This window comes from Gouania willdenowi, chromosome 19 (assembly GCF_900634775.1).
Source record: "Gouania willdenowi chromosome 19, fGouWil2.1, whole genome shotgun sequence".
NCBI classification, from domain to species: Eukaryota; Metazoa; Chordata; class Actinopteri; order Blenniiformes; family Gobiesocidae; genus Gouania; species Gouania willdenowi.
In genome coordinates, this window is record NC_041062.1 from 14117230 (window position 1) to 14142433 (window position 25204).

The 25204-nt window shown below is 37.0% G+C and overlaps 3 protein-coding genes across 5 annotated transcripts in view; 2 read left to right on the forward strand and 1 right to left on the reverse strand.

Moving 5' to 3' along the window:
- The window catches only part of lgi1b (leucine-rich, glioma inactivated 1b), a 17214-nt gene extending 3977 nt beyond the window's left edge, over positions 1–13237 (forward strand). Inside the window, exons 4-10 of the mRNA XM_028476075.1 lie at positions 1351–1422; positions 3711–3782; positions 5663–5832; positions 5953–6117; positions 7353–7573; positions 9996–10242; positions 11422–13237. Coding sequence (XP_028331876.1) covers positions 1351–1422; positions 3711–3782; positions 5663–5832; positions 5953–6117; positions 7353–7573; positions 9996–10242; positions 11422–11771 — 1297 coding nt within the window. The 3' untranslated portion in view covers positions 11772–13237. The remainder of the gene's footprint in view (positions 1–1350; positions 1423–3710; positions 3783–5662; positions 5833–5952; positions 6118–7352; positions 7574–9995; positions 10243–11421) is intronic.
- The window catches only part of fra10ac1 (FRA10A associated CGG repeat 1), a 52179-nt gene extending 35898 nt beyond the window's left edge, over positions 1–16281 (reverse strand). Inside the window, exon 1 of one of the 2 annotated variants that reach the window (XM_028476078.1) lies at positions 16196–16281. In XM_028476078.1, the coding sequence (XP_028331879.1) occupies positions 16196–16225 (30 nt within the window). In that variant the 5' untranslated portion in view covers positions 16226–16281. Of the gene's footprint in view, positions 1–11397; positions 11534–16195 lie in introns of those variants that run through there. The other variant, XM_028476081.1, reaches the window with a different exon arrangement.
- On the forward strand, positions 14342–24228 carry slc35g1 (solute carrier family 35 member G1). Of its 2 annotated transcripts, none has more exons than XM_028476077.1 (5): positions 14342–14859; positions 16538–16715; positions 19995–20129; positions 20282–20478; positions 22822–24228. In XM_028476077.1, the coding sequence occupies exons 1-5, from the start codon at positions 14556–14558 to the stop codon at positions 23232–23234; spliced, it is 1227 nt and encodes a 408-aa protein (XP_028331878.1). In that variant the 5' UTR covers positions 14342–14555; the 3' UTR covers positions 23235–24228. The 2 variants fall into 2 exon arrangements, with proteins under 2 accessions (XP_028331878.1, XP_028331877.1); XM_028476076.1 differs by having other exon boundaries at positions 14346–14859; positions 16535–16715; positions 22822–24227.
- The last annotated feature ends 976 nt before the right edge of the window (positions 24229–25204 follow it).

Consider the following 25204-nt stretch of genomic DNA (forward strand, 5'->3'; position numbering starts at 1 on the left):
GTTTGAGAACCACTGCCTTAATATTACCCAGCATTCCGTCACTTTGTTTATATAATAATAATAATAATAATGATAATCATGCATTGGATTTATATTAGTGCCTTATTTTGGTCACTCAAAGCGCTTTACATGGCATTATTCTTTCACTCCACACTTAGCAGATATGTATAGATTATGTACATGGCAGTGTGCTGATTTCCCAACCACAAAGAAAGTTTTTTAAGTCGTTCTAATCCTCTGCAGCAGGCAATGTTTTTGGTGGTAAAAGCCAGTTTGATAAGGCGAGTCTGCTGTAGCTTAGTTTAGCAGCTGATTGGATTGTCTCAAAGATTAAGCCAATGGAAGTCTAACTACGGCCTATGAAGTGAAACTGCAAATGGTGCATTAAATCAGTCGTGACCAGTTTTTCTCGTTGCGTGTTACTGGCCGTGTTGACATGGTTGTTTACAGACACACAGAACAAAGTCCGCATGCAATTACAATAGTGGTGGATTGCATGCTGAAAAAACACAAATCATTACCAAAAAACATGAATCTAACAACAAAACGTGAATGCATCATTACCAATTAATCTAAAATACTGTATATGCATTTATCAATGGGTTTTCATTCCCGTTTGCAGCCAGTTTTATTTCAGTTTATTGAAAAAATGAAGTGAATAAGTGGCAACGTATGGGTTAAAGCCAATTTAGGCACCTGAGGAAGGATTTCAGGTCATACTTAGGCTTCCTCTTTTGATGGAAAAGAACTAATTTTTGACCCTGTGCAAAGAATCCCAGTTGTCAAAGTTACGGTATATACATTTATCACATTAAAAGACAAAAAGTATTTAGCTATGTCCAGGGTGTACACCTGCCTAGCTAAAATGAAAATGGATGGATGGATATTTAGCAAAAATTGTATTTTCTTTATTAACAAAGACTTAATGTGTTTTATTAGCATCAAACTGGTATTATGGTTATACAAGGAAAAAAGATGTTGCTACGGGATTACATTGATATTGCTTTTTTTTGTTGTTTTTTTGTCAACTAATTTTTTGCATCCTAAAAACACATCCTGAAACATAATTGATCACACAATTTATTTTGTTCGATTCACAACATCATTAAAAGATATGATTAGAATGTAGTAGACCACGTGCTTTCTCCACATTACATCATACATTTCCAACACAATGGTTGATATGATATCATCAGACAGCCTGGTCACAACAACATGTCACAGTAGGGCATCAATTCAAGTGGTTTTTACAGTAACTACACTCAATCATTTTTTTGTTTTCATCCATTCGTACTTGTTTCAGTAATATTTACTCTGTCAAACTGCTACTGAAATGTGACTCATTCACAGGTTCATCGAGAACAACAAGATTGAATCCATATCTCCACATGCTTTCCGGGGCTTGAAAACACTCCTACATCTGTAAGTACCTGAGTGCCATGTCCTCTAGTGCAGGGGTGTTAAACTCACTTCATTTCAGGGGCCATTTACTGCCCAGTGTGATTTCAGATGGGACAAAGCAGAAAAATACAGATTTCTTTGAGGGGAGGAAAAAAAAAGTCCAATAAGATCAATATTGTGGCTTAATTCGCTTTTCAGTTGAAACAATGTTTGTAAGTCACTTAGAACATCCTTAAGCATAAAGCAATGATGTTCGTGTACAGTATTTGACTTCAAGAATCGCTAAATTTGCATAATTTGCCTAAAAATTGCAAATCCGTCATAACTATCATTGAAATATTTTACGGTTTTGCGTAAAACAATGTAGTTATACAATTTGTGATTTAAAAATACTGAAATCCTTGTATAGAAAGATTGCAAGCTTCTACATATATCCAATAAATGTATTGAATCTATAGACAAACTGAATTATATGGAAGTGAACTATATATCCATAATGATTTTAAATCAAGTTTTCTGTGTCATTTTTTATTTTAAACAAAGTCTTCATGTGGGCCAAAAAGAAAGCTCTGGCGGGCCGAATTTTGCCTGTAATTGTCTTGGAAACAGGATTATTTCACATTAAAAAGTGCAGAAATGTCATTTTAATGATCTTAAAACTGTATAAAAAGCAGAAATGCTGATGCAGGTGATAAGATTGAAAGGTGTCTTTGTGTTTTATCTGACTAAGATCTAAGATTCTAAGAACTGGTTGTGTAACGGTGTTATATACTTCAAGGAAATACAAAGCTGGCCAAAAGTGAAGGTAGCTGAAAGTGTGGGAGACCTGTAGGTCAAGTCTAAATAAAGGACCCTGTAACATTAAACTGAGTGACCGATAATATGTCATTGAGTCTCGAACACACTGTCCATGCACATTCTGTTTTCTAGCAGTGCGGGCAAACACACTGTAAATCAATGCGAACTTGCCAATACGCGAAAAGAATTGAAGAAAACAGGCCAAAAAATGACACTCTTATAACTTAAAGTTATAAAAACTTGTTTATTTTCTGTTACTGTGTTTTTATAGTTTGTTTTTTTTTTTTTTGGTAATTATTTAACCAGATATGAAATGTGTATTATTTGAAAAAAATTGACAAGATGCATTACAACAGCTTTTTTTCAACCTTGGGGTCACCCAGAATTCAAATGGGGTGGCTTGAACTATCTAGTAAATCATTTTTTTAAAATTCAGATTTTTTTTAAAAAAAGAATTTCAAATCAAAACACCACACGCAATCTCAAACAATTGTATTCTATGCTTCCAATAATAATAATAATAATAATAATAATAATAATAATAACAAGGTCCTACACACCGTTGTTGCTCGGGCCCTAATAATAATAATAATAATAATAATAATAATAAAAACAAGGTGCATTACAATAGGGTCCTACACACTGTTGTTGCTCGGGCCTTAATAATAATAATAATAATAACAACAAGGTGCATTACAATAGGGTCCTACGGCCCGAATAAAGATGATATAAAATACAATGTGATTATTAAATAGCTGTGTTAAAATATATTACTAAACAAACAAACTAAACAATGCACCACATTATTTGTTTCCCAGAGGATTTTGCATAGATTTCTATTGATATATTCTGCAACATACCCTCCCACATGACCTTCTTCTCTGTTTTAGACAATTAAACAAAAGAAAACCGGCAGCAACAGGCGGCATTTTGCATACAGTACGCAGAGTAAATACATTACGGAAATGAACTGGCAGACATCCAGTTGGAAGCCAGTCTGCTGGTGCTCTAACTCACATCCCCGCACTAACTCTCCAGCTAAACAGGCCGTCTCTTTCCTGGAGGGCCAACTTTTACGAAATATTGCAGCTGTTGTGAATTATACTTTTGGTTCATTTCAGTCACGTGTCTTGGTGTTTTTTCAGGCGAGGCTCTATAGCTGGCAAATGAAATGTCTCTGTGGGCGCTGTGTGTGCTGGTTGGGCTTTAATGGCTGGCAAAGATACAAAACACCTAAGGGCACTAGAACAAGGCAGCATTGTGTAAACTGCTTCTAAAATACATAGCATGGATTCTCCTCTTTTTGTGTTTGTGATGCTGAAAACAATATTATTTCTCCGATGATTGTAGAACATTCTCTAAGGATTCAGATGTTTTGAACTTCACTGTGTTGTTGTCTGTGTCCTTTCATGTCACACCTAATAGCCTAAGTAGAATTATGTGCACTGACTGCAGACATAGAAGCTCCTTTAAATTCAATCACTGTGTGTGATTTCCTCTTTGCTTTTTAGGAGTCTGGCTTACAACAACCTTGAAACGCTCCCCAAAGATGTTTTCAAAGGGATGGACGCTTTGACCAAAGTGTGAGTCGGGAGATCATATACAGCATATATTGATTAATGTTGTCTAAATACAATAAATGTAATGGAATGTATGTGAGTTAGATATGTAAGGAAAAAATTCAGAGGTCTTCTTACATCATTCTAAATTGCATTAAGTAGGGACAGTACATATCAATGAAAACAACAAATGTAAATACATCAGATTATAGCCGTTTCCATCAGTTAATGTGATGATTCCTGCATAAATATAAATTCAAAGGTGGCACATGTGTGAGTAAAAAAGCAAACAGTTAACATAAAGATTTTTCTGCATCCGATTATGAGAGCTAAAGTAAAACGAAACAATATCAGAGTAAATTATAGCTGCTGCACAGCAAAGGTCGGGGCCAGGCAACAGCTGTCAAAAATTCAGTTACTAAGAAAAATAATCAAAAAAAAAAAATTTAAATATTGCATTTAGACAGCATGGATATGTTAGTAACTAGTTTTTTGTTTTTTGTTTTTTTTTTTTACAATAATTTATTTGCTCCATAAGTGAACATTGAAAATGTATTTAGCAAGAATTTCCAAGTATATCATTGTTCACAGTCAAACATTTTGATGCACTGTTGGTAAAATCTTTCATAAATCACAAATCTGTGTGGATTGTTTGTGTAGGACAGGCTGAAAAACGTGCTGTAGCAAGTTAAGTGATAATCGAGTCAAAGGTTTGGGGGGAGAGCTTTACTAAGTTTTACATTTTGGAAAAATCAGAGTAATGGACTTTATAATTTGATATAGGTTTAAATGTACAAAAGTGTATTTGGTATTGGGGCTCCATTTTGTTAAAAGTTGCAAATCTGTAGCACATTTAATTGGTTTATTGTGAATTCTCAAAGTTTTTAACTTTAGAGGCCTGCTGTAGCGCCACCTTTAGGACTATTGGCCTGTTTTGTCAAAATTTGGTGATTTTTCGTGCATGGGAAGTAAAATTTCCTTGGAAGAAGAACAACAACAAGCAAGAAAACATTTTAAATAGTCCACAATTGAATCACAAAGAGATAAGTTTGTTGATCTACTGATTCAAACAAACAAAACGATGCGAAACAGGGAGTTAAAGCTGGGGTACTCAATTTATTTTCTTTATTAGCATCATATAGTGTGTCGTAAAAGTAATAACTTCTGAAATAATTGTACATCTGCGTGCTGTCTGTGCCTTATAATTAAGTATTTTAGTTAATAAAACCCCGGAATACGAAGTCTTGCCGGTCACCCCCTCCAGCTCCAATCGCAGAATTTAGAGAAAGGAGGGGTGAGCAGAGCCCATGAAGGAGCCTCCTCATTGGCTGCCGCGATATATAGTGAAGCGTGTGCACGGTGCGAACTTGTTTTCAGTCTTGGACTAACTTTGCAAGTGGCTGTTTTCCTTCTAGACAAGTAATCTAATGTTCCATTTTCCTATATTTGTGTGCATCCTTTTGTGTGGCGACGTGTTTTATTGCTAGTGCACGTTCAGCTCTCGTGCGCGATTTCGTGCACTTCCGTGAGAGGAGGAGGTAGGGAGGGATTATCAGAGTGGGGGGCGGGATTTACGGTTCAAATTCCGCCATGCCCCTCCGTCATGCTTCAAGAATCAGGGAGGCAATGTGTTTTACCGGTAGTGCACGGTCAGCTCTCATGCGCAATTTCGTGCACTTCCGTGAGAGGAGGAAATTGGGAGGGATTATCAGAGTGGGGGGCGGGATTTACGGTTGCAATTCAGCCATGCCCCTTTGTCACGGTTCAAGAATCAGGTAGTGCAGCTTAAAGACTGACAGGTGGAGGGGCTCTAGTCCACAAAACAAGATTGAAGAGTTTGCTTTGAAATAAATAGTAAACATACACATTTATGTGCAAATATTTGACCTGACTGACACATGCAGGGATCTCCGAGGCAACAATCTGGTATGCGACTGCATGTTGAAGTGGCTGGTGGAGTGGATGCATCACACCAACGCCACCCTGGATGAGATTTACTGCAGCGACTCATCCATTCACCATGAAAAGAAGCTCAATGACCTGCTGCCACACTCGTTTGACTGTATCACTACTGGTATGGTCCGCTTATGTCTGCCCCCTTTTGTGTGTCCCTTGACCCCTGCACTCTATAAATGTTACATTAGGAAATAATTATTCCGACACATTTATAAAAAGCTGTCTCTGGCATTTTTAGAGTTTGCCTCCTACCAGTCAATGAAGTTTGAGTCCATTTCTGTGGAGTCCTTCACCTTTGATGAGGAACAATATGTGGTGTTTGCTCAGCCATTCGCTGGGACATGCAGTTTCCTGGAATGGGATCACGTTGAGATGACCTTCAGAAGTCATGATACCATTCAAAGTGAGTTTTACAACAACCAAAGAACTGTGAAGTGCCACGAAACCAGGAATTAAAGATATTTATGGTACAGTTGTAACATATAGGATTTTTACTTTATTGGGACAATTTGTTCTGCTGCGTGGTTAGCTCCCAATTTCAGTTTTCATTTACAGTCACAGTTTTTTGGTGTAAATTGGGAGCTAACCACGCAGTTGTGCGGACCTTTTTTCTTAGCATCTTTGGACCTTTTGATCCAGCACACTGCCTCAAAAAAAAAGGGAAGTGCGTGTTTTTTGATTGTGCTACAATTTGTTCTGCAGTCATAGAATAAAACCACACATGGTTCAACTTTTACAAACAGGTCCCTGTCTATCAGGGTGTGAGTGGGTATTATGCTTTTATTCAGTGAGCCAATTTAAACTTAGCAAGTGTGAGTCCAAAGTGTTTGTGGTTCTAATCCCTCTGATTCCTAGACATTCTCATTGTGACAAACGTGACTCTAAGTGTTGGTCGAAGGGGCAGCTGTGGCAACAGATGTAGTTTACCTTCACCGTTTTGACTGTGGAGTGTTATTAAGAATTTTTGTACAAATGTTTGAGTTTTTGCCAAATAAAAGAAAGTTAAATTTTTGTTATTTATGAAAACGATTAGATATTATTAACAAGTATAATAATATTATTTACACTATAGTCTTTCAGTCTCATCTAGTTTATTTTTTGTTAGACATTTTTGGACTGTTATGCATAGAAACATGAAGTGGATTGAGTTTTTGGAGGAGCACTAACTCCATTAACATCATTTTTGCCATTTTGAAAATGATATAAATAAAGGTGGGACATGCAGCACTTGAGTGCTTTGAAAGCACATTCAAAAGTAAAGAGAATGTTCTTTATTCCTGAGTATATTAAACTACCTACTACTAAAAGAAAGAAAAAGAAAAGAAAAAAGAAAAGAAAATTTAAAAAAAGGGAAAAAAAAGCAGAAAAAAAAAAGAAAATTCATTTAAAAAAAACCTAATTTTAAAGTGGAAGTCAATAAGACACGATGGATTCATTACTGTATTAGTTGGTAGCCAACTTTTAACAAGTTTACCTTTAGAAGCACAAACAAATGATATTTCCTCTTCGCTAAGTGATCTCCCGGAAACCTAAATTGGTTTTCACAGTGTGCAAAAATGAATCAAAACGTTCACAGATTGTTTTCCTCTTATCAGAATCTGCCTCTTTAGTTTTGATTTGCCTGTGACTTTCCCACAGGCACATCCACTGTGGTCTGCAAGCCAATGGTAATCGACAACCACCTGTTTGTCATCGTGGCCCAGTTATTTGGCGGCTCCCATATTTACAAACGTGACACCTCAGCAAACAAATTCATCAAAATCCAGGACATCGACATCCTCAAGATCCGCAAGCCCAATGATATTGAGACTTTCGTGATTGACGGGGAGTCTTTCTTTGTCATCGCAGACAGCTCTAAGGTTGGTCTTCTTAAAGGTCCCATATCATACTATTTTTCAATCATCTCCATTTGTTCTAAGAACCCCAAAAACATTGTATTATAATGAGGTTTATTTTCCCAAACTCGCCTGTTTTCCAGAGTTTTAGCCTCTGAAAAGTCACTTTCTGAGCAACTCTACACAAACAGGCTGATTTGCGGCCTACTTATGCATATTCATGAGTGGGTGTGTCTATAGACGGCACACTGACTTCCTCCTCCCCGCACGGTGACCTAGGGCCAGAGGACGGACCGCCCTCCTCCCACCCACTCCGTAGCTGAGCTCATGCTGCTTTATAAACACGAGACACAGCGTGGGGGCGGGGCGTTCGCCGGTACATACATAGACTAGAAAATACATACATACAGTAGCGCTGCGCATAGGATGCTGACATGCTCACCTTCGTGGGCGTGTCTGTTTACATGTCAATCACGGCAGAGAGCTTCCTGGAGGCGCGGCTTCTCCAGCTCAGTGCCGCATCAAATTCGTCATCAAAGTGGGAACGTGTCATTAAATTGGAGCGAAGTGTTTGGGGTGAAAAGGGCCCTTTAAATTTAGTTTTGCTTAAGACTTCAAACACTTTTGAAGTGGATATATTCAGTGTACAGTTGGGGATGGTTCGTTTATTTCCAAGAACATGGCCATAAAGAGTTTGTAAGTGACTCCACAGTACTGTGTAGATGTTGGTACATCCAGCCTCTGTGTCAAATGCTCTTCTAATCTACTCTCTCCACCTTGTCAGCCAGCCTTTCCCCCAGTGTCCTTCTCTCCAGCTTGTTGGCCTGTGTCTGCTCCTGCTGATTAGCCTTGTATTGCCAAACGCTCACATATGCTCCCAAATATGCTTAGAGATACTGAGGCGCGAGCTCACACACGGCTGCGTAGTCAACAATTTCTGATGCTTCGTTTTGATATCAATAACGCAATGAAAAAAAGTCAGCACAACTACGTAGTTGGCTGCCAATTTTTATTTAACTTACACCAAAAAACGTGACGTGTCGGGCTGGACGCCCTTCATCAGACATGAATGCAGCATTAGGCACACCTGTTTTTGTAGTGTGCTTGATTAAAGGGCCTATGTTAAGCTAAATGGACTTTTCTGTGCTTTAAACATCATAAAGTGCTATTAGGGCTTCATACACATGCCCAAAGTGTTATTTTCATTGATTCCCTCAATCGTTAATTAGAGGGTAATTTGCTCCTTTCTTACTACAGGGTGAGCCCAAACACCTCGCTCCAATTTGATGACACGTTCCCACTTTGAAAACAAATTTGACGCGGCATTGAGCTGGAGAAGCCGCGCCTCCAGGAAGCTCTCTGCCGTGATTGACATGTAAACAGACACACCCACGAAGGTGAGCATGTCAGCATCCTTCGCGGAGTAATATGTATGTATTTTCTACAGTCTATGTATGTACCGGCGAACGCCCCGCCCCCATACTCTGTCTCGTGTTTATAAAGCAGCATGAGCTCGGCTACGGAGTGGGTGGGAGGAGGGCGGGCCGTCCTCTGGCCCTACGTCACCGTGCGGGGAGGAGGAAGTCAGTGTGCCGTCTATAGACACGCCCACTCATGAATATGCATAAGTAGGACGCAAATCAGCCTGTTTGTGTAGAGTTGATCAGAAAGTGACTTTTCAGAGGCTAAAACTCTGGAAAACAGGCGAGTTTGGGAAAAAACCTCAAATACTATGTTTTTGGGGTTCTTAGAACAAATGGAGATGGGTGAAAAATAGCATCACATGGGACCTTTAAACAAGGCAGTCACATGATACATGTCGGCGTTAATAAATGGACATTTGGTTATATGTATTTACAATCGCCATTTATATTTACCGTACTATATACACTATATATATATACAAAATGTACACTATTTACAAATATGACATTCTTAGGACAGAATTAATATTCATGACAATACAAGCATCAGGGTACCCGTCATATAGTATGGAAATGTTATATTTTGTTATGTAGGTGTGTCCTAGACTGATCTTAATGTGGTGTAGTTTAAAATACAAATGTCCATTTATTTACGCCGACGTGTATCATGTGACTGCCTTTTTAATCAGGCACACTACAAAAACAGGTGTGCCAAATGCTGCGTTCATGTCTGATGAAGGGTGTCCAGCCTGACACGTCACGTTTTTTGGTGTAAGTTGTATCAAAATTGGGAGCTAACTACGCAGTTGTGCGGACTATTTTCATCGAGTCTTTGGCTTTTTTGATCCAGCACGCTGCTTTCAAAGGGATGTGCATGTTTTTTTGGTTGTGCTTCATTTTGATATCAAGACATAATAGTTTTCGTACATTACTACCACGAACTTAAAACTTAAAAACCACTTTAGTTGTGAAATGAAAACTACTTGCTGGCCCGGGTTGACTTCTCTATGTTTTTTCCTCAGGCTGGTACCACAACAGTGTACAAATGGAATGGAAATGGATTCTACTCCCACCAGTCACTGCATCCCTGGTTCCGGGACACAGATGTTGAGTATCTAGAGATTGCCAAAAAGCCACACCTGATTCTCTCAAGTAGTTCCCAGAGGCCTGTAGTATACCAGTGGAACCGGGGTCAGAAACAGTTCGTCCGCAGGACTGACATTCCAGATATGGAGGATGTTTTCTCTGTCAAACACTTTCAGATCAAAGGTGAGATCTATTCTAGGTTTCTGAAACATCCAGGGCTTATCCCAAAGGAAAATGGCAAATGCACGCGCAGCTAGTTTTTTTTTTGTCTGCTTTATTGCAGTTTTCCACAATGCTTTACCTAAATAAACAAAATCTGCAGTTTATTGCAGTTTTAAATAACTACATGACTGCTTTACTGCTTATTCCAAGACATATCAAGTTCCATTCAAGTTATTTCAAAGTAAAGTGAGACTAGTGAGTGTTTTTCATCATTAATTTATGTTGTACAGTATGTTGCTTAGAATGACCATATTTTGATTTCCAAAAAAGTGGACACTTGGGCCGAGCTCGGCATTCACAAAAAGTACTCAACGTTTTCTTGAATTTACTTGTAACGGCAAAATACATCCAAAATAGTAGATAAATAAGTTGTTATTGTCCTTAAAAATTACATGATACTGAGAGAAACTTCTTAGTTTTCAGAAACTGGTAGAAATTCTCAGATAAAGCAAATATTGGCGGAGTTACAGTGTTTTAAACTAATGAGATGCCCGAGATGCGTTCAGGTTCCCTGGGATACCCGGACAAATTGGTTAATCCATAAAATATCACCGAGCATTTCCACCCTAAAGTTGTTGGCATCGCAGATGATGGAGATTTTGTTGCTCTGTTGTCGTGCGGTAAACAAGGGTTGTTCAAGGACCGTCGGAAAGTTGAGTTTTATTTTATTTTATTTCTTTTAATTATATTTGGGGCTAATTAAATAATATCCTGGGCTCTCGCTGCTCTTAAAAAACAGCCTAGTGACGTCACTGAGTAGGAGTTGTTTTGAGAACGTTTTTGAACTGTTGCTCATCAAACAGAAAGCTTGGGTGTGTTTTGCTGTATTTTACATTTCTAAGCTAAATATTTTTATGACGCCTAGTAAAAATATGCTACATACAATACATTTTGGCTACAATTTGGTTTGAAGATTGTAATTACTGACATGGACCACTGAGGAGAACTACTTGTAGTCCTCTTATTGTGCTTCGGAGAGAGCGAGCTATCATTTAAAGGCTCTTAAGAGTTTCTTTTGACTGTACAGACTGGAATAACAAGCTTGAAACTATTTGTAAATTATATAAACTGCTTTAGTCTGCGTTTTTGTAGATGAATGCGTAAATTAAATAATACCTTGACTCTTTGTCCCTCTCGAAGGTGATCTGTTTATATGCTTGACAAGATTTATCGGAGACTCCAAGGTGATGCGCTGGGACGGCGCCATGTTCAAAGAGGTCCAGACGTTTCCTTCCCGTGGCTCGATGGTGTTCCAGCCCGTCTCCATCGGCAACTGGCAGTATGCCATCTTGGGGAGCGACTATTCACTTACGCAGGTCTACCAATGGGAGACGAAGAGGGGCCAGTTTGTCTCATCCCAAGAGCTGAATATCCAAGCACCTCGAGCATTTTCTGTGGTTTCCATAGACAACCGAGAGTTCCTGCTTGCATCCAGCTTTAAGGGGAAAACACAGATTTATGAACATCTCATGATCGATTTGAGCGATTAAACCAATGTGTTGATTTGGACCATTTTCATTTTTAAAGAATTTCTTGCATTAGTGACTACATCTACCAGGTGGTCACATAATGCATTTTTCACTTCTTTTTATTCCTTCCCTATACAAACTCAGGACATTGGGACAAAGCATTTTTCTGAAACTTCATTAAATCATATCTAGTTCTCCAAACGCCAAAAGTTTACAATATTTATAGACTTTTTTTTGTTCCCCAAAAATGTTCAACTTTCTTTGTCTAAATTCATGATCAGCACTCGTATACCTGCAATGACCAGCTACAGTATATTGGACACAAGTGTTTGGATCTAATGTATAAAGATTTCTCAACATAAACTTTTCTTAATAGTTTTTTTTTTTTTAGCAAACTTCTAACTTTAAAACATGTTCACCTAAAATTAGGGATCGTACACACGTTTATTAAAATGTGTTTTGAGTGTAGAATGTCAGAAAAGGGCTTGATCGAGATCAATATTATTAAAACAGAGAATAATAGTCAACAACAATAAGAGAAAAAAAAACATTTATTATTGAACCTTGGGGTGCAGAGATTTTAAACTTAAATAAGAATATTTTACAATTGAATAACAAAAAAATAACCTAAATAAATCCAATAAAAACACAATATTACTTATTTTTTCTAATGTCGGACCAATATTTGATATCAATATCGGATCGGGACACCCATGGTTAAATAAACTTTAAAGTATGGATTTTAATCTTCCATTGTGTTTCCCAAGTTTCCGTTTAACTGGATGTTTAGATGTAGTTTTCAATTGCTTGTAAAAATGTACTCTACAAGCCTAGATTCATGTTGTTTTTCGCACTTGTAGTATTGTTAATGTTTTATTCATTTAGATGTGGGGGGGGAAAATCCGCTTAACACTGTGAGAATTACCTTCTTTGTTCCCGTCGAGCAAGACTATATGCATAACACAAACCTTTCAATAATGGTGTATATTTATGATGAATGGTGAGCTGGAAGCGTCGCACTGTGTTACCACCCCTCTCTCTTACCTCTTTTCTCCCTCATTGGCAAAACTATTGTTGTCGTTACACTGCAACTAAAAGCCAACCTCTCTGCACCTCATGCTACCTGTCCTTGTCCTTGTATGTGGACACAAACGCTACTGATTATTGATAACATTTAACATCTCTGGTAACGTGTCTGTCGAGTCCATAGATTGTGTTTTTACAAATCGATGTGTAAATTATGAGACTACCTTTGTATGTAGAAGGGACCATGGTCAGAGTTCTAGTCTAGTATTGACACAAGGACCCTTTTGGAACCATTTGAACAACGTTCACTTCCAAAGTAAATATGCAGCCCTAATCAGTTGCTAGACCTGTGTCCATGTACTTTTAGAATGCTTGTTTTTAGATTGCAATAGTGAGTATTTGTTCTAACTTTTTCATACTTGTATTTTATGTAGTGTATTAATAAAAAATAATGAAATATATACTCAACAACCTCTATTTGTTTTTCAGCACTTTACATTTCCTGTGTTGTTTTTCATCTGGTCTCAGTCGATACAAATCATCAAGATTTTAGTTAAAATAAGCTGATAAAACATATAGTTGACTTAAGAATATACCGGTGCTTTTATTTTGTTAAACTTGCCACATTTGCCGACCCTTTAAAACAGTGGTTCTTAATTTTTTTCTGCCACTTCCCCTTTAAAGAGTGAAAAACAAAAACAAAAAAACCTCCCCCCAATCCCAACGAAATTTTAACAAAATGGCTGAAAACTGTAACCTTTATTAAAATAATTAAAAAACAATTCTTTAAACCTCATAAAGATAAACATAAAATGTGCAAACATATTTTTGTAACATTAATAATGAAGTAATAACAATAAATAATACATTGTGTGTTCTGAGGGCATTCTCGCACGCCCACTGTCGTGACTTTAATAAGCCACTCAGGGAATGCGCCCCACAGTTTGACAACCACTACTTTGCGACAAGCCTGGCATATTCTGTGTAATCACAACACTTACTGTATTCGGAGCCTTAATGAAACTATGCCATATGAACGTTTTAACAACCCCACCAAGAAAAAAAAATGTATTTGGGTGAGTAATAACTATTTCCTGCCGTTTCTGAAATATTGATCTCTACCAAATGGTAGTAAGTTGTCACTTCATGATTCAATTAGAATCAGGAAAAAGTTTTATTCACCAAGTACAAGGAATTTAACTTGGTGGATGGTGCGAAAAACAAAATAGAAGCACTATATTATTATTATTATTATTATTATTAATAATAATAATAAATATAAAGGATGGAAAAGTACTGAAATATAAATTCTATTTATTTATTTTTATTTTTTTGTTGTAGTTTTTGTAAAGAAAAAAAAAAAACGTTATGCCACTATCATTTTTTGTATTTTATTTTGAAGTTAAGCAATGCTTTCGTGGACTTCAACCCAAGATGTAACCATATTAATAACGTGACACTGTGTAAACATCCTAATGTTATCTCATATCTATACTGTCTGATAGCGCGTGCTCAGTGCTCGTGAGCGAGAGGCACGTTGTGGTTGGATCAGCTCATCCCCGCGCGCTGCTTCCTGTGACAATGGGCGTCAACATGGGGTTAGTGTTTAAAGTCTCCCAGCGGTCGGTGTGTGTTCGCTCCTGCCCCCCTGTGGGTAAAAGAACCAGGGCACGGCTGCCTGAGCCCTAGCACCAGGATTAGCCATTAACCTCGGAGTGAAAAACGCAGTGAAAAGCCCCGGACACAGCAAGGCATGCAGCCGGCCCGCCTCATCTTATCATGGGCGACCAGGGTGCACGTGAGCGGCCTTTGTCCGCGGAGGACGGCGTCACTGTTGCCTTCTTTCACCAACTACAACATGGCAGCAATGACCGTGAGGACGACAGTGCAACAGAGACAGTCTGCTTACAAAGTGACGGCCATATGTCGAGTGGATACAGCGATGCTGAGGTGAAGGAGGGGGTGGAGGATGAGGAGGGTGGAAGGAGACAGACTACCGCGAACCACGGCACCGGCGGAAGGACACTGTGCCCGCCGGCGTTCTGCGTCACCAGCAAGCGCTCATACCCCAGGAAGAGTGAAGGTAGAGAAACGATACACTTTATTTTCATTAAAATATCATCATATTCACACGACTTTACTCTAAATTATGGAACAGAGACACAGCCTGAGCCTGTGTGTGACCTCTCGTTACACAAGCGAGTGACGTGACCCTGAATGACCATCAGCAGTAACTGCAATATCACTGTGCCTAATAAAGTGGCTTTCGTATCATGGACAGTCACACAAACGCTCATAATAAACTATACAGCGACAAGCTTCTAAAGTACAAACATATCAAATATATTTCACAAGACACAAGCTTATAAAGTTTGACATTAGGGATGTCCCGTATCCCGATACAACTTTTTCCATTTCCGATACAATACCGAACCGATGCAATATCAGCACGAATCATACATATTTTTTTATTACTTATTTTGTAGTGTAGAATGTTAGAAAAGGCTTGATAAAGTGATGTCACTCAAACAGACATCAATAGTCAGCAACAGTAGGTATGAGAAAAACTGACCCATTTATTATTAACCAATTGGTTACATACATTTTAACCTTCAACATAATATCTACAGTATTCTACAACTGAATAAATATATATCGGAGATTTTAGATGCAGTCCGATAAAATCCGATATTGGTTTTCTAGCTGATATCGGACTGATATCAATATTGGATCTGGACACCCCTATTTGACATCATCAAAATATAAAAAAATATTGGGAAGTCTTTGCTTTAATGGAAAACATGTATTTAATCATGTTAAAATGAATAAAAATACATTTAGAGTTTTTTTTTTTTTCAAAGGATACATTTGAAGAATGTAAAAAAAAAAAAAATTAAAAAAAAGCAAATGCACATGATGACTGAAAAACATACAAAAGTACATTAAAATACACAGAGGGACAATTAGAGTATGCAAAATGTAAACAAAAGCACACAAAATTACTTCAATAACAAACAAGACTACAAATAAATATTTAAAAGGTACAGTTTACAACCCCAAAACACATAGTAACATAAACACACGAAATGAGAGAAAATAATACAAAATTACAACAAAAATACACAATGACTCCAAAAATACAAATCAAGATATAAAAAAAACACATAATTGTAGAATAAATATACAAAATCTGAAATAAAAACATCCCAAATTAATCCAAAAACCAAATAAGCAACAACAAAAAGCGCACAAAGCAACAACAAACATGCACAAATCCTTTGTTCTTTCCTGTTTTAATGCTCAGATTGGTCATTACTCGTAATGCTGACATGAATATTAATAATGTGGCCCTCAGATGATCAGAAAATCACTATTTTGTGGCCCCGCTATGAAAGTCAATATATATAAAAGTTACCCACCTCTGATATACAGTATGACCTCCTGACCATGGCTTTGGCTCAATGTAAGTTTGAGAAAACACATCCCATGTGTCACAGGGATTTGTCAGAAGTAGAGTTGGTTGGGTTGTTTACCCTTAGGTGGAAATCTAATCTCTCCAAACATATCAGTTTGTTTTTCTACTAACAGCGTTGGTAAGCCCACACCACATTCTTCACTCCCTCCGTCGTTTGAGGTTTCGCAATTTAAAATGTTACCCAGGCCTCCTGAAGTTTTCTTTTCTCTAACACTGACATTTATTGCCCTGTGGTTTTCACCTTTTAAACCTCTAACTACATCGTCTCTGTGTTTTCCCGTAGAAGCAGTGAAACCCAAACGATGCCCAGGCCGTGGTTTGTGCTATGCATTCATGTCCACAGTGTTGTTCTCCATCATCGCCCTTCTGGTGAAAACCATCGAAGATATCCACGCAATCGAGATCAGTGCCATCCGGTGTTTATTCCAGATGCTTTTCATCGCACCCATACTCATCTACAACAAGTAAGATGGTTTTTAAGAGTAATAAAAGGCAGTAACCTTTCCTGGCAATAGTCTTTGTTCAAACCAACACTTAGTTTGTTATGAATGCGTTCAGAGGATTAAATTGAGGCGTCATGCTTTCCTGCCAGCAATAGTAAAGCCTTAGCTTTCTCAAATTTCAGGGTTTACCCATTTCCACTTCTGTGTCATCATCTTTCCCTGTTTAGAATACTTTACTGGCTATTAAATTTCCCCGAATCATGCTGAACATGCTTAAATACAGTATGTTTAATAGAGTCAACTGGTGCTTTTAATTTTACATTTTTTTAAGCTTGCGAGAATTAACATAAATGGGATGGTGATGCTGAAATCATGCAAGATTATGTTGCAAGAGCGACGTTAGCAACACTGCTAACCCCTGATCCACCCATTTAACAGGAAAAATACGATGCAAATGCGTGATGTGGTCCTAAAACATTATTAGTGAAACCTTTAATTTCCACCAACTGGCGAATGTGAAATTCTGTTTTTCTGTTTGATCACAGAAAATTGGAAGCTCTACAATAGTTCTCATTGGTATAAAGACCGTCTCATAATCCTTACATCATCACAGTATTTTAGCGATTATTCATGTCTTCGACATGTGGCGACTTCTAACCTGTTTAAACAAAAACAATTTTTTTTCCCGAGATTCGTGTATGACAGTTCTCTGTTTTCAGATTTTAAACAATAAATTGTGAATTCTTGAACCCTAATTCCTATTTTGCATCAATTGACAAAATGTTTATCTGTTGTTGTTGTGATCACTTGATTTTGCAGCATGAACATACCAAGCTTATTAATATGTACTATCTGGGTCAGTAAACCCATAACTCACAATCCTCATATGTTTCTTTACTCAGTTTAGCTTCAATTGGCCAGAAGGCCAATTCTTACACACAGTTGTGCCCATTATCTACTGCAGCATTTCAGAATTAAGGTGGATACATTTTTTTATTTTAAGTACATTTATTTAACACATGAAACATTTTTTTTTTTTGCAATTTTTTTGTGCTGCGTGAATAAATGACAGAAAAAACTGAATTCACTTCCTGAAAGTCAATTGGCAATATTGTTATTTCCTAAAAAATTGTTTTTTTTTTAAATAGTTTTTTTCAAATCAAGTGGAAATTGCAGTATAACAGAATATAGCCTTACATGCATGTGTTGGGACGTATTTACACACAATTTTTTTACAAAAAACTTTTCGTACACAGGTGGGCAAACAGACAGAAATCTCAATTCTCGCACAAAATTTGAAGTAATATGGCACGAATCACGGGTTATGATGGGAATCCACCCTGGAAAAGATCCTTTATGACACGGATTAAACCCTCACTGACCTTTATGGACCATATCACACATTCACACACAATTTTCCTCCGTAAAACGGGTGTTTTCTAATGTTTAGCAACTTTAGCAAACGTACGTACAGACGTCATGTCTCATGCAAAATCTCAGCGCCTGTATTTTAATTTCCTCATATTTAAAATTGATATCTTTCTGTACTTCTTATGGCATTCAGTGTGGACAGCAAAGTAAGATTTTAATTGTATAGGGAAACATCTTTCTTTACTCAGGTTTTTGCAATGTTGCGATCGCAACTATTAACACAAAATCAGGAAAAGCCCTCAACTTTCCCGCAACTTTGCTGGAAAAAAAACATATAATATGCGGCCGCTTATCGTTATTTTTGGCATTTTTGCGCTTGTAGTTGCTAAAGAACTATCGGAGGATGTACAATTGGCTTTGCGCCATAGACATATATACAGTACGTAGACGCCGCATCGACTGCTGCCGTCCACTAGAGCAGTGTGTCTACGTATATTACATTTATGCTTTGCGCTGCTTTCAAGGAACCTACGAAGAAGAAAATGCCTACGTCACATCCTGTTTTCAACCAGTGCCGTGAGAAAGCTTTCAATGCAATAGTATCCAGCGGAAGCCCCTGACGGGACAGCAAGCCTCTGGCTGGGCGGAAGTGCCTCTGACAATGTGACAAACCTCGACTTTAGCCAGGAAGTGCAGGCAGTAGCGGTTAGGGTTAGTAAATAAGTTAGGTAAGTATAGCAAAGTTGCCAGAACAGGGAATAGGGCACTTCCGCCCGGCCAGAGGCTTGTTGTCCCGTCAGGGGCTTCCGCTCCGGGGCTGCAGCTGGATACTATTCATTCAATAGAGTCATGTGCGATAGAAACACCAATGCCAACAAAATTATCTTTTAAGGACCGTGCAAAACGGTACCCAACGTTGCTTCATAAGAGTGGAGGTAAACTTTTTTTTTCAAAATGCAATGTTATCATCCAGCAAAAAGTCGTCTATGGACAAACATTTTTGCTTCTGCAAAGCACGTCAAGAGAATGCAAGCCAGTGCACAAGCCCATGTGGGAGAACAAACAGGAAGCACACAACATCATTACATACAGTATGTTCGTTAATGCTTTGTATTTTTTAAGTAATTTTTTGTTATGCCTAAAGAAATATGCCTTCATGACAGGTTCATGTTATGCACTTTAAGATTCCTTATGTTCATTATTGTTTACTGACTTGCACTTCTGATGATCATTTTAATCAAAAACTGTTGCACCTTTTGCTTTCAGGGTATGCTCAGTGTATAAGCTAAAAAAATAAATAAAAAGTGTTTGCACGTTTTGCAAAATTGTCTTGGTGTTTTCTTATTTTTTCTAGAACATTTCTGGTCATATGTATTTATAATTGGTAGAAAAATTAACTTAATTGTGAGTAAAATATGTTTTAGCGCTGAAAAAAAATCGCAACTTTTGGAAAAATCCTGGAGGGACTGATTACTGTACACATGACAATAAACGTTTTGAATCTTGAATCTCGTATTAAGCATGATTTCGGAAAGTTTAATAGCCAGTAACGACTTTGGATTAAGGAACGCAGAAGAAACTGATGGAGAAATGATGCGGAAATGGATGAACTCTGAAAGGGAAAATCATAGCCTTTATGTATTTTAAGAAGTACTTACATATTTGCACAATGAATGGGAACTTAATTCCTAAAGATTTAAATCACTACCTGTATTCATCCATCTCACTCACTCATTTATTTATTCATTCCCAGCATTCCAGTGTGTTTTCATCAGTTCATGTTCCATAATTCTGCCATTCATCTGCACATTACATGCATTTATCATTATTTGCTTGGTTCCTATGTTGATCAGTTGTTTCTGGTCATCCATCCTCTCCACTCATTCACCCGTCCAATCATCCATCATCCTCCTATCTCTGATCCTGCAGGATAAGCTTCATCGGCCCCAGAGATAAGCTGGTTTTCCTGGTGTTTCGGGGTTTCTTTGGCTCCAACGCCATGATCCTGCTCTTTTATGCATTTCAGCAGATGCCCCTGGCAGACGCCACCGTCATCATGTTCAGGTACGAGTGGCAAAGAACCAAAGTGGCGGCCGTGCATGGGTCAAGATTACTCTTTATGTTGTTTTTTTTGTTGTCCTCCTCCGTATTTTGCATCCATTATTTCTTTTTAATATCCAAGACCTTTCCTTCTTTCTTTCTCAAAACATTCACAGTAATCCAGTCTTTACCTCTCTCTTGGCATGGATCTTCCTGAAGGAGAAGTGTACGCTCTGGGACTGCGCTTTCACAGTTTTCACCATCACCGGAGTCATCCTCATCGCCCGGCCACCCTTTATATTTGGCAAGCGAGTCGGTGGAATCGAAGGCGAATACACCAACCACATAAAGGGCACTATCGCTGCCTTTGGAGGTAATACTAGCAATAGTAACTTTGAATTGAAATCAAGATTCTGATATATTTATTTATTTATTTATTTATTTATACTTTATTGCAATAATTAACCCCCCAAAAAATAATTGCCACAGATGAGTGTCATCAAAAGTACACTGCATTTAAAAAAAAAAAGATGTTAATTAAATAAGTCAAGAAAACAAAAAATAAACCAAACAGAACAGAGCAAAATAAAGAAAACAAAAGAACAACAACAAAAAAGGTGGAAAGCAAAAGTTTAAAAGAAACACATAAAAGGAAATGCATGGGACCAGTTAAATAAAAAGGGTAAGTGTAGTGTATGTCATTGTGTAATCTACTTAGTGAGTACATTTTATGATTTTTTTGCAAGTTATCTCCAATTTTTAATGTTGTTTTTTCATCATGTATAGTTTGCTCTACCGTTCTCAACCAAAGATTTATTTGGGGTGAGATTTGTTGTTTCCATGTCCTTCAGATTTGTAGTAAACAAACATTATAATCTGGTTTTCTCATCCACCAATGAACCTTGTGTCTGATATCTGGTTGCATTCTTTTTTTTATAGAAAGTCAACTTTATAACCCAAAGGCTTACTGATAAAATGTTTAAACTATGATAAAGAAAAACATTTCCTTTGAGGTCCACTGACATCAAATCACAGAGGCCAAACAAGAGTGTTTTTAATGGCAAAAACAAACCAGTGGTCTTGAATAAACTGAATTGTGAATATGAGTAGATAAATGTGTCAGTTTAGCTTTGTTTTACGGTTGACGCTAATCGACTGTTGACGCTAATCTTGCAGAGACAGGCCGTGCGGTCAGTGATGTTAGCGACATTTTCTGTATTTATTTAATCGTACACTAAGTTTCTATTGCAACAATGTGCAAAAACACAGAAAAATCCCACTGTTATTGGGGACTTCAACTGATATCTGCACTGTAAAATGTACAAAGTGGAGGAGCCTCGTTAGCAGCTAGTTAGCATGTTAGCAATTGTTGTTGTCTATTAGGCACATCAGCGAACTAAGACCAAGTGTAAGATTTCAAAAAGGTGTTAGATTTATATAAATTCACATTTTTACATTCATTTCTTCTAAATGACTCCATTAAAAACAAAAATAAAGATGTGAATGTAAGTGAGAACAGTAACAAAACAGCAAAAGTGGAAATAGGAAAGCCAACAGGTTGCCAGGTTGGGTTTAGAGTGTCTAAAGGAGGTGGTGTGACTTTTTAACAGTTTATGGATGGAATTAACGGCTCTATCTGCTCTGTAATGCAGACGGATACTTTAAACACCAACACAATAGGAAATGCAAAAATTAAATAAGCAGGAGACAGAAGCTATTCATTCTCACACCTAATAAATAGTTTAATTAGTGCCCTCTTTGTGAGTTTAAAGTGTTTGAAATGCTAAATGAGCGCTATGTTTTGATTAATAGCACAGGCTCCAAACCTGACCTCACTAACCTCTATTAAATTAACGTTATTATTTAATGAAGACGCACTAATGTGTTTAGATGTTGTTTTTCAAGTGTTATCTGCCTGAAAACATTTACATTTATGAGATAGAAAGTCAAAATTATGAGATAAAAAGGCCAGAAAGTCATAATTATAACATTAAAAAGTCATAATTTTGAGAAACTCATAATTATGAGTGAAAAGTCATAATTATGAGAAAGAAATTCATAATTATAATATGGAAAAAAATTATATTTATGAGATAAAAAGTCATAATTATGAGGCCAGAAAGTCATAATTATAACATTAAAAAGTCATAATTTTGAGAAACTCATAATTATGAGTGAAAAGTCATAATTATGAGAAAGAAATTCATAATTATAATATGAAAAAAAATTATATTTATGAGATAAAAAGTCATAATTATGAGGCCAGAAAGTCATAATTATAACATTAAAAAGTCATAATTTTGAGAGAGTCATAATTATGAGTGAAAAGTCATAATTATGAGAAAGAAATTCATAATTATAATATGAAAAAAAAATTATATTTATGAGATAAAAAGTCATAATTATGAGGAAAAAGTCATAACAATGAGATAAAAAGTCATAATTATGAGTTAGTACAGTCATAATATCAAATAAAAAGTATTAGTTATGAGGAAAAAAAAGCCATTATCATGAGATAGACTTTCTTACTCTTTACTAACTTTACTAACTCATAATTATGACTTGTCTTCATGATTTTAAGGTAAATTTCCCACATTTATCAACAATCCCTTGCTTAAAAATACTATTCTTAACATCTAATATTATTTCTTTACATCCTGTAATTTTCACATCATTAAAGGCTTTTTCCATATTTCTGTTTAATATTTATTTCTAGGAGCAATCGGAGCTGCTTGCACATTTGTTATTGTTCGCAAGTTGGGGAAGAGCGTCCATTACTACCTCTCCATCTGGTACTACGCCGTCATCGGCCTGATCCAGTGCATCATCGGCGTGTCGTTCCTCGGTGAATGGAAGCTCCCGTCCTGTGGCCGCGACCGCTGGATGATGCTGCTAATCGCCGTTCTGGGCATCGGGGGCCAGACGCTGCTCATAAAGGCGCTGCAGATCGAGAAAGCGGGACTCGTGGCCCTGATGAGGACCGTGGACGTGGTGCTGGCTTTTATCTTCCAGTTTATTTTCTTCAACCGTGCACCGACCTTGTGGAGCCTCGGTGGGGCACTGTGCATCGTGGCGAGCACTAGCGGCGTAGCGCTAAGGAAGTGGTACAGCAATTCTCGAAAAAGATGATAGGGAGTATTTCGCTTTTTAGCAAGACTTATATCAAATATTTTGCTCTATTTTAGTGTTTGTTTTTTTACGCACTTGGAAACATTTGAGAAAGTTTAAGAAAATTATTTAATGTTGGATACCATAGAGCACACGTGTCAAACTCATGGCCCGGGGGCCAAATCTGGCCCTTTGGAGCATCCAATTCGGCCCGCAGGAGAAAGTAGATATGACAAAGAAAGAAAACATGAATAATTGTCTAAAGAAAACCAAACAATATTTGCAGGGGCTCACAGTTTACCTGGTGCTTTTATCGCATGATTTTACAAAATCCTTCAATTTTTCTCAAATTATTTCCCTTAAAAAATAGAAACTGGTCACAAAATGTAGGGCATTTAAAGTGAAGATCCTGTTGCGACTGATATCTATCACTTATTGCTTGGATATGGTCAGTTTTTTACATATTTTATGTATACGCGAAGTGTAAACTAGGGCACAATAATGTTGAAAGTACTCGTTTTCCCTCCTAAAATCAATGGCCCACTTGAGATCAAGTTGGTCCATTTTTGGCCCCTGAACACTACTGACATAGTGTCTAAAAATCAGTTTTTAGCTGAAAATATCCATTCATCTTTATTTATTGGAATCACTAGTGTGGTTATTTGCTTTTGGTTTTGATAGTCAGGAATTTTATATATGATAAACAATGCTACTAATATTGAAACAGGATTTGATATTATTAATAATAATAATAATAATAATGCATTGGATTTTATAAAGCGCTTTTTCATAGACACTCAAATAGCTTTACATTGATTGTACCCCAATAATCTCACTCTCAGCGTGTTGCATAAACTCATTATTTAGTAAATAAACTTTAACACTCACTAAAGATTTTGGAAAATAATCTAATTTATTTTTTCAAGGGCATCTTGTCATGTATTTTTCAGTGAACACAAGCAATAAATCAATCTGTTTCATAATAAACAGTTTCAGATTTATTTAAACTTTAAATAAATATAGAATATACATTTTGAAACACAGATTACAACAATAAAGCAAACAAATCTGTGGCTTTACCTCTTTAACATATCTGACTAACTTAAACACTCTCTGAATGTAACAGGACAGTCTATAAATAAATAAAATAAACAGATATAAAACTAATATCCAGTCCGTATCATCACACATACTAAAGTGCAGGAAAAGTAAGGAGAACTAATATCTGCTTTAACCAATTGGACGTTTTTTTAGGGAAATCAAACTCCCAACAACCTTAAAATACATTATTACTAAAAAAAAAAAGGTAAAAAAATTGAAGTTTTTGCGATTAGAAAATCGTTTTTTATGATACTGCGATAACATCGCAAATGCAATTAATCGTTCAGCCTGACTAAAGATTCTATTTTATTCAGATCGATGGCAAACACAACTACAATTAAATATGGTAAAAGTTGACTACACGCTCAGGATTTACTAATTCATTCTAATTTTCTTTTCAGATTTTAGACATGCGTCTAAGTTAGCTTTGAAAACGAGGGGCGGGTCCCTGAGCACGATGGATGAAGTACGTTAGAGAATCAACGTGTGTCCAACCCACTGGTTCTTATATATATGATAATCTTTTACTTTGAAAAGCTAATCCTGTGGGACAAGGAACTTTAATAAGTACCTGGGCCTCCCAACATTTCACTGTGTAGCTGCTGTGGAACTAGCCTTGACTTTGTTTCTTTATTATACCTTTAACTATGATTTCACACAAAGATCTGATTCGTTTCTAATCAGCAAAGCTTTAACAAATATCTCAATAGGATCACACCTCAGTGCCACTGACATAAAACGTGTTTGATGAAACTTAATGTCATATTATACCTGTTATAAGGATTAATGTGAGGTTTTATCTGCACTTTGGTAATTATAATCCTACAAATTAGCAGCTATGCAAAAACACACGTACTGTATTTGGGCACTAAAACTGAGTTTAGACCATG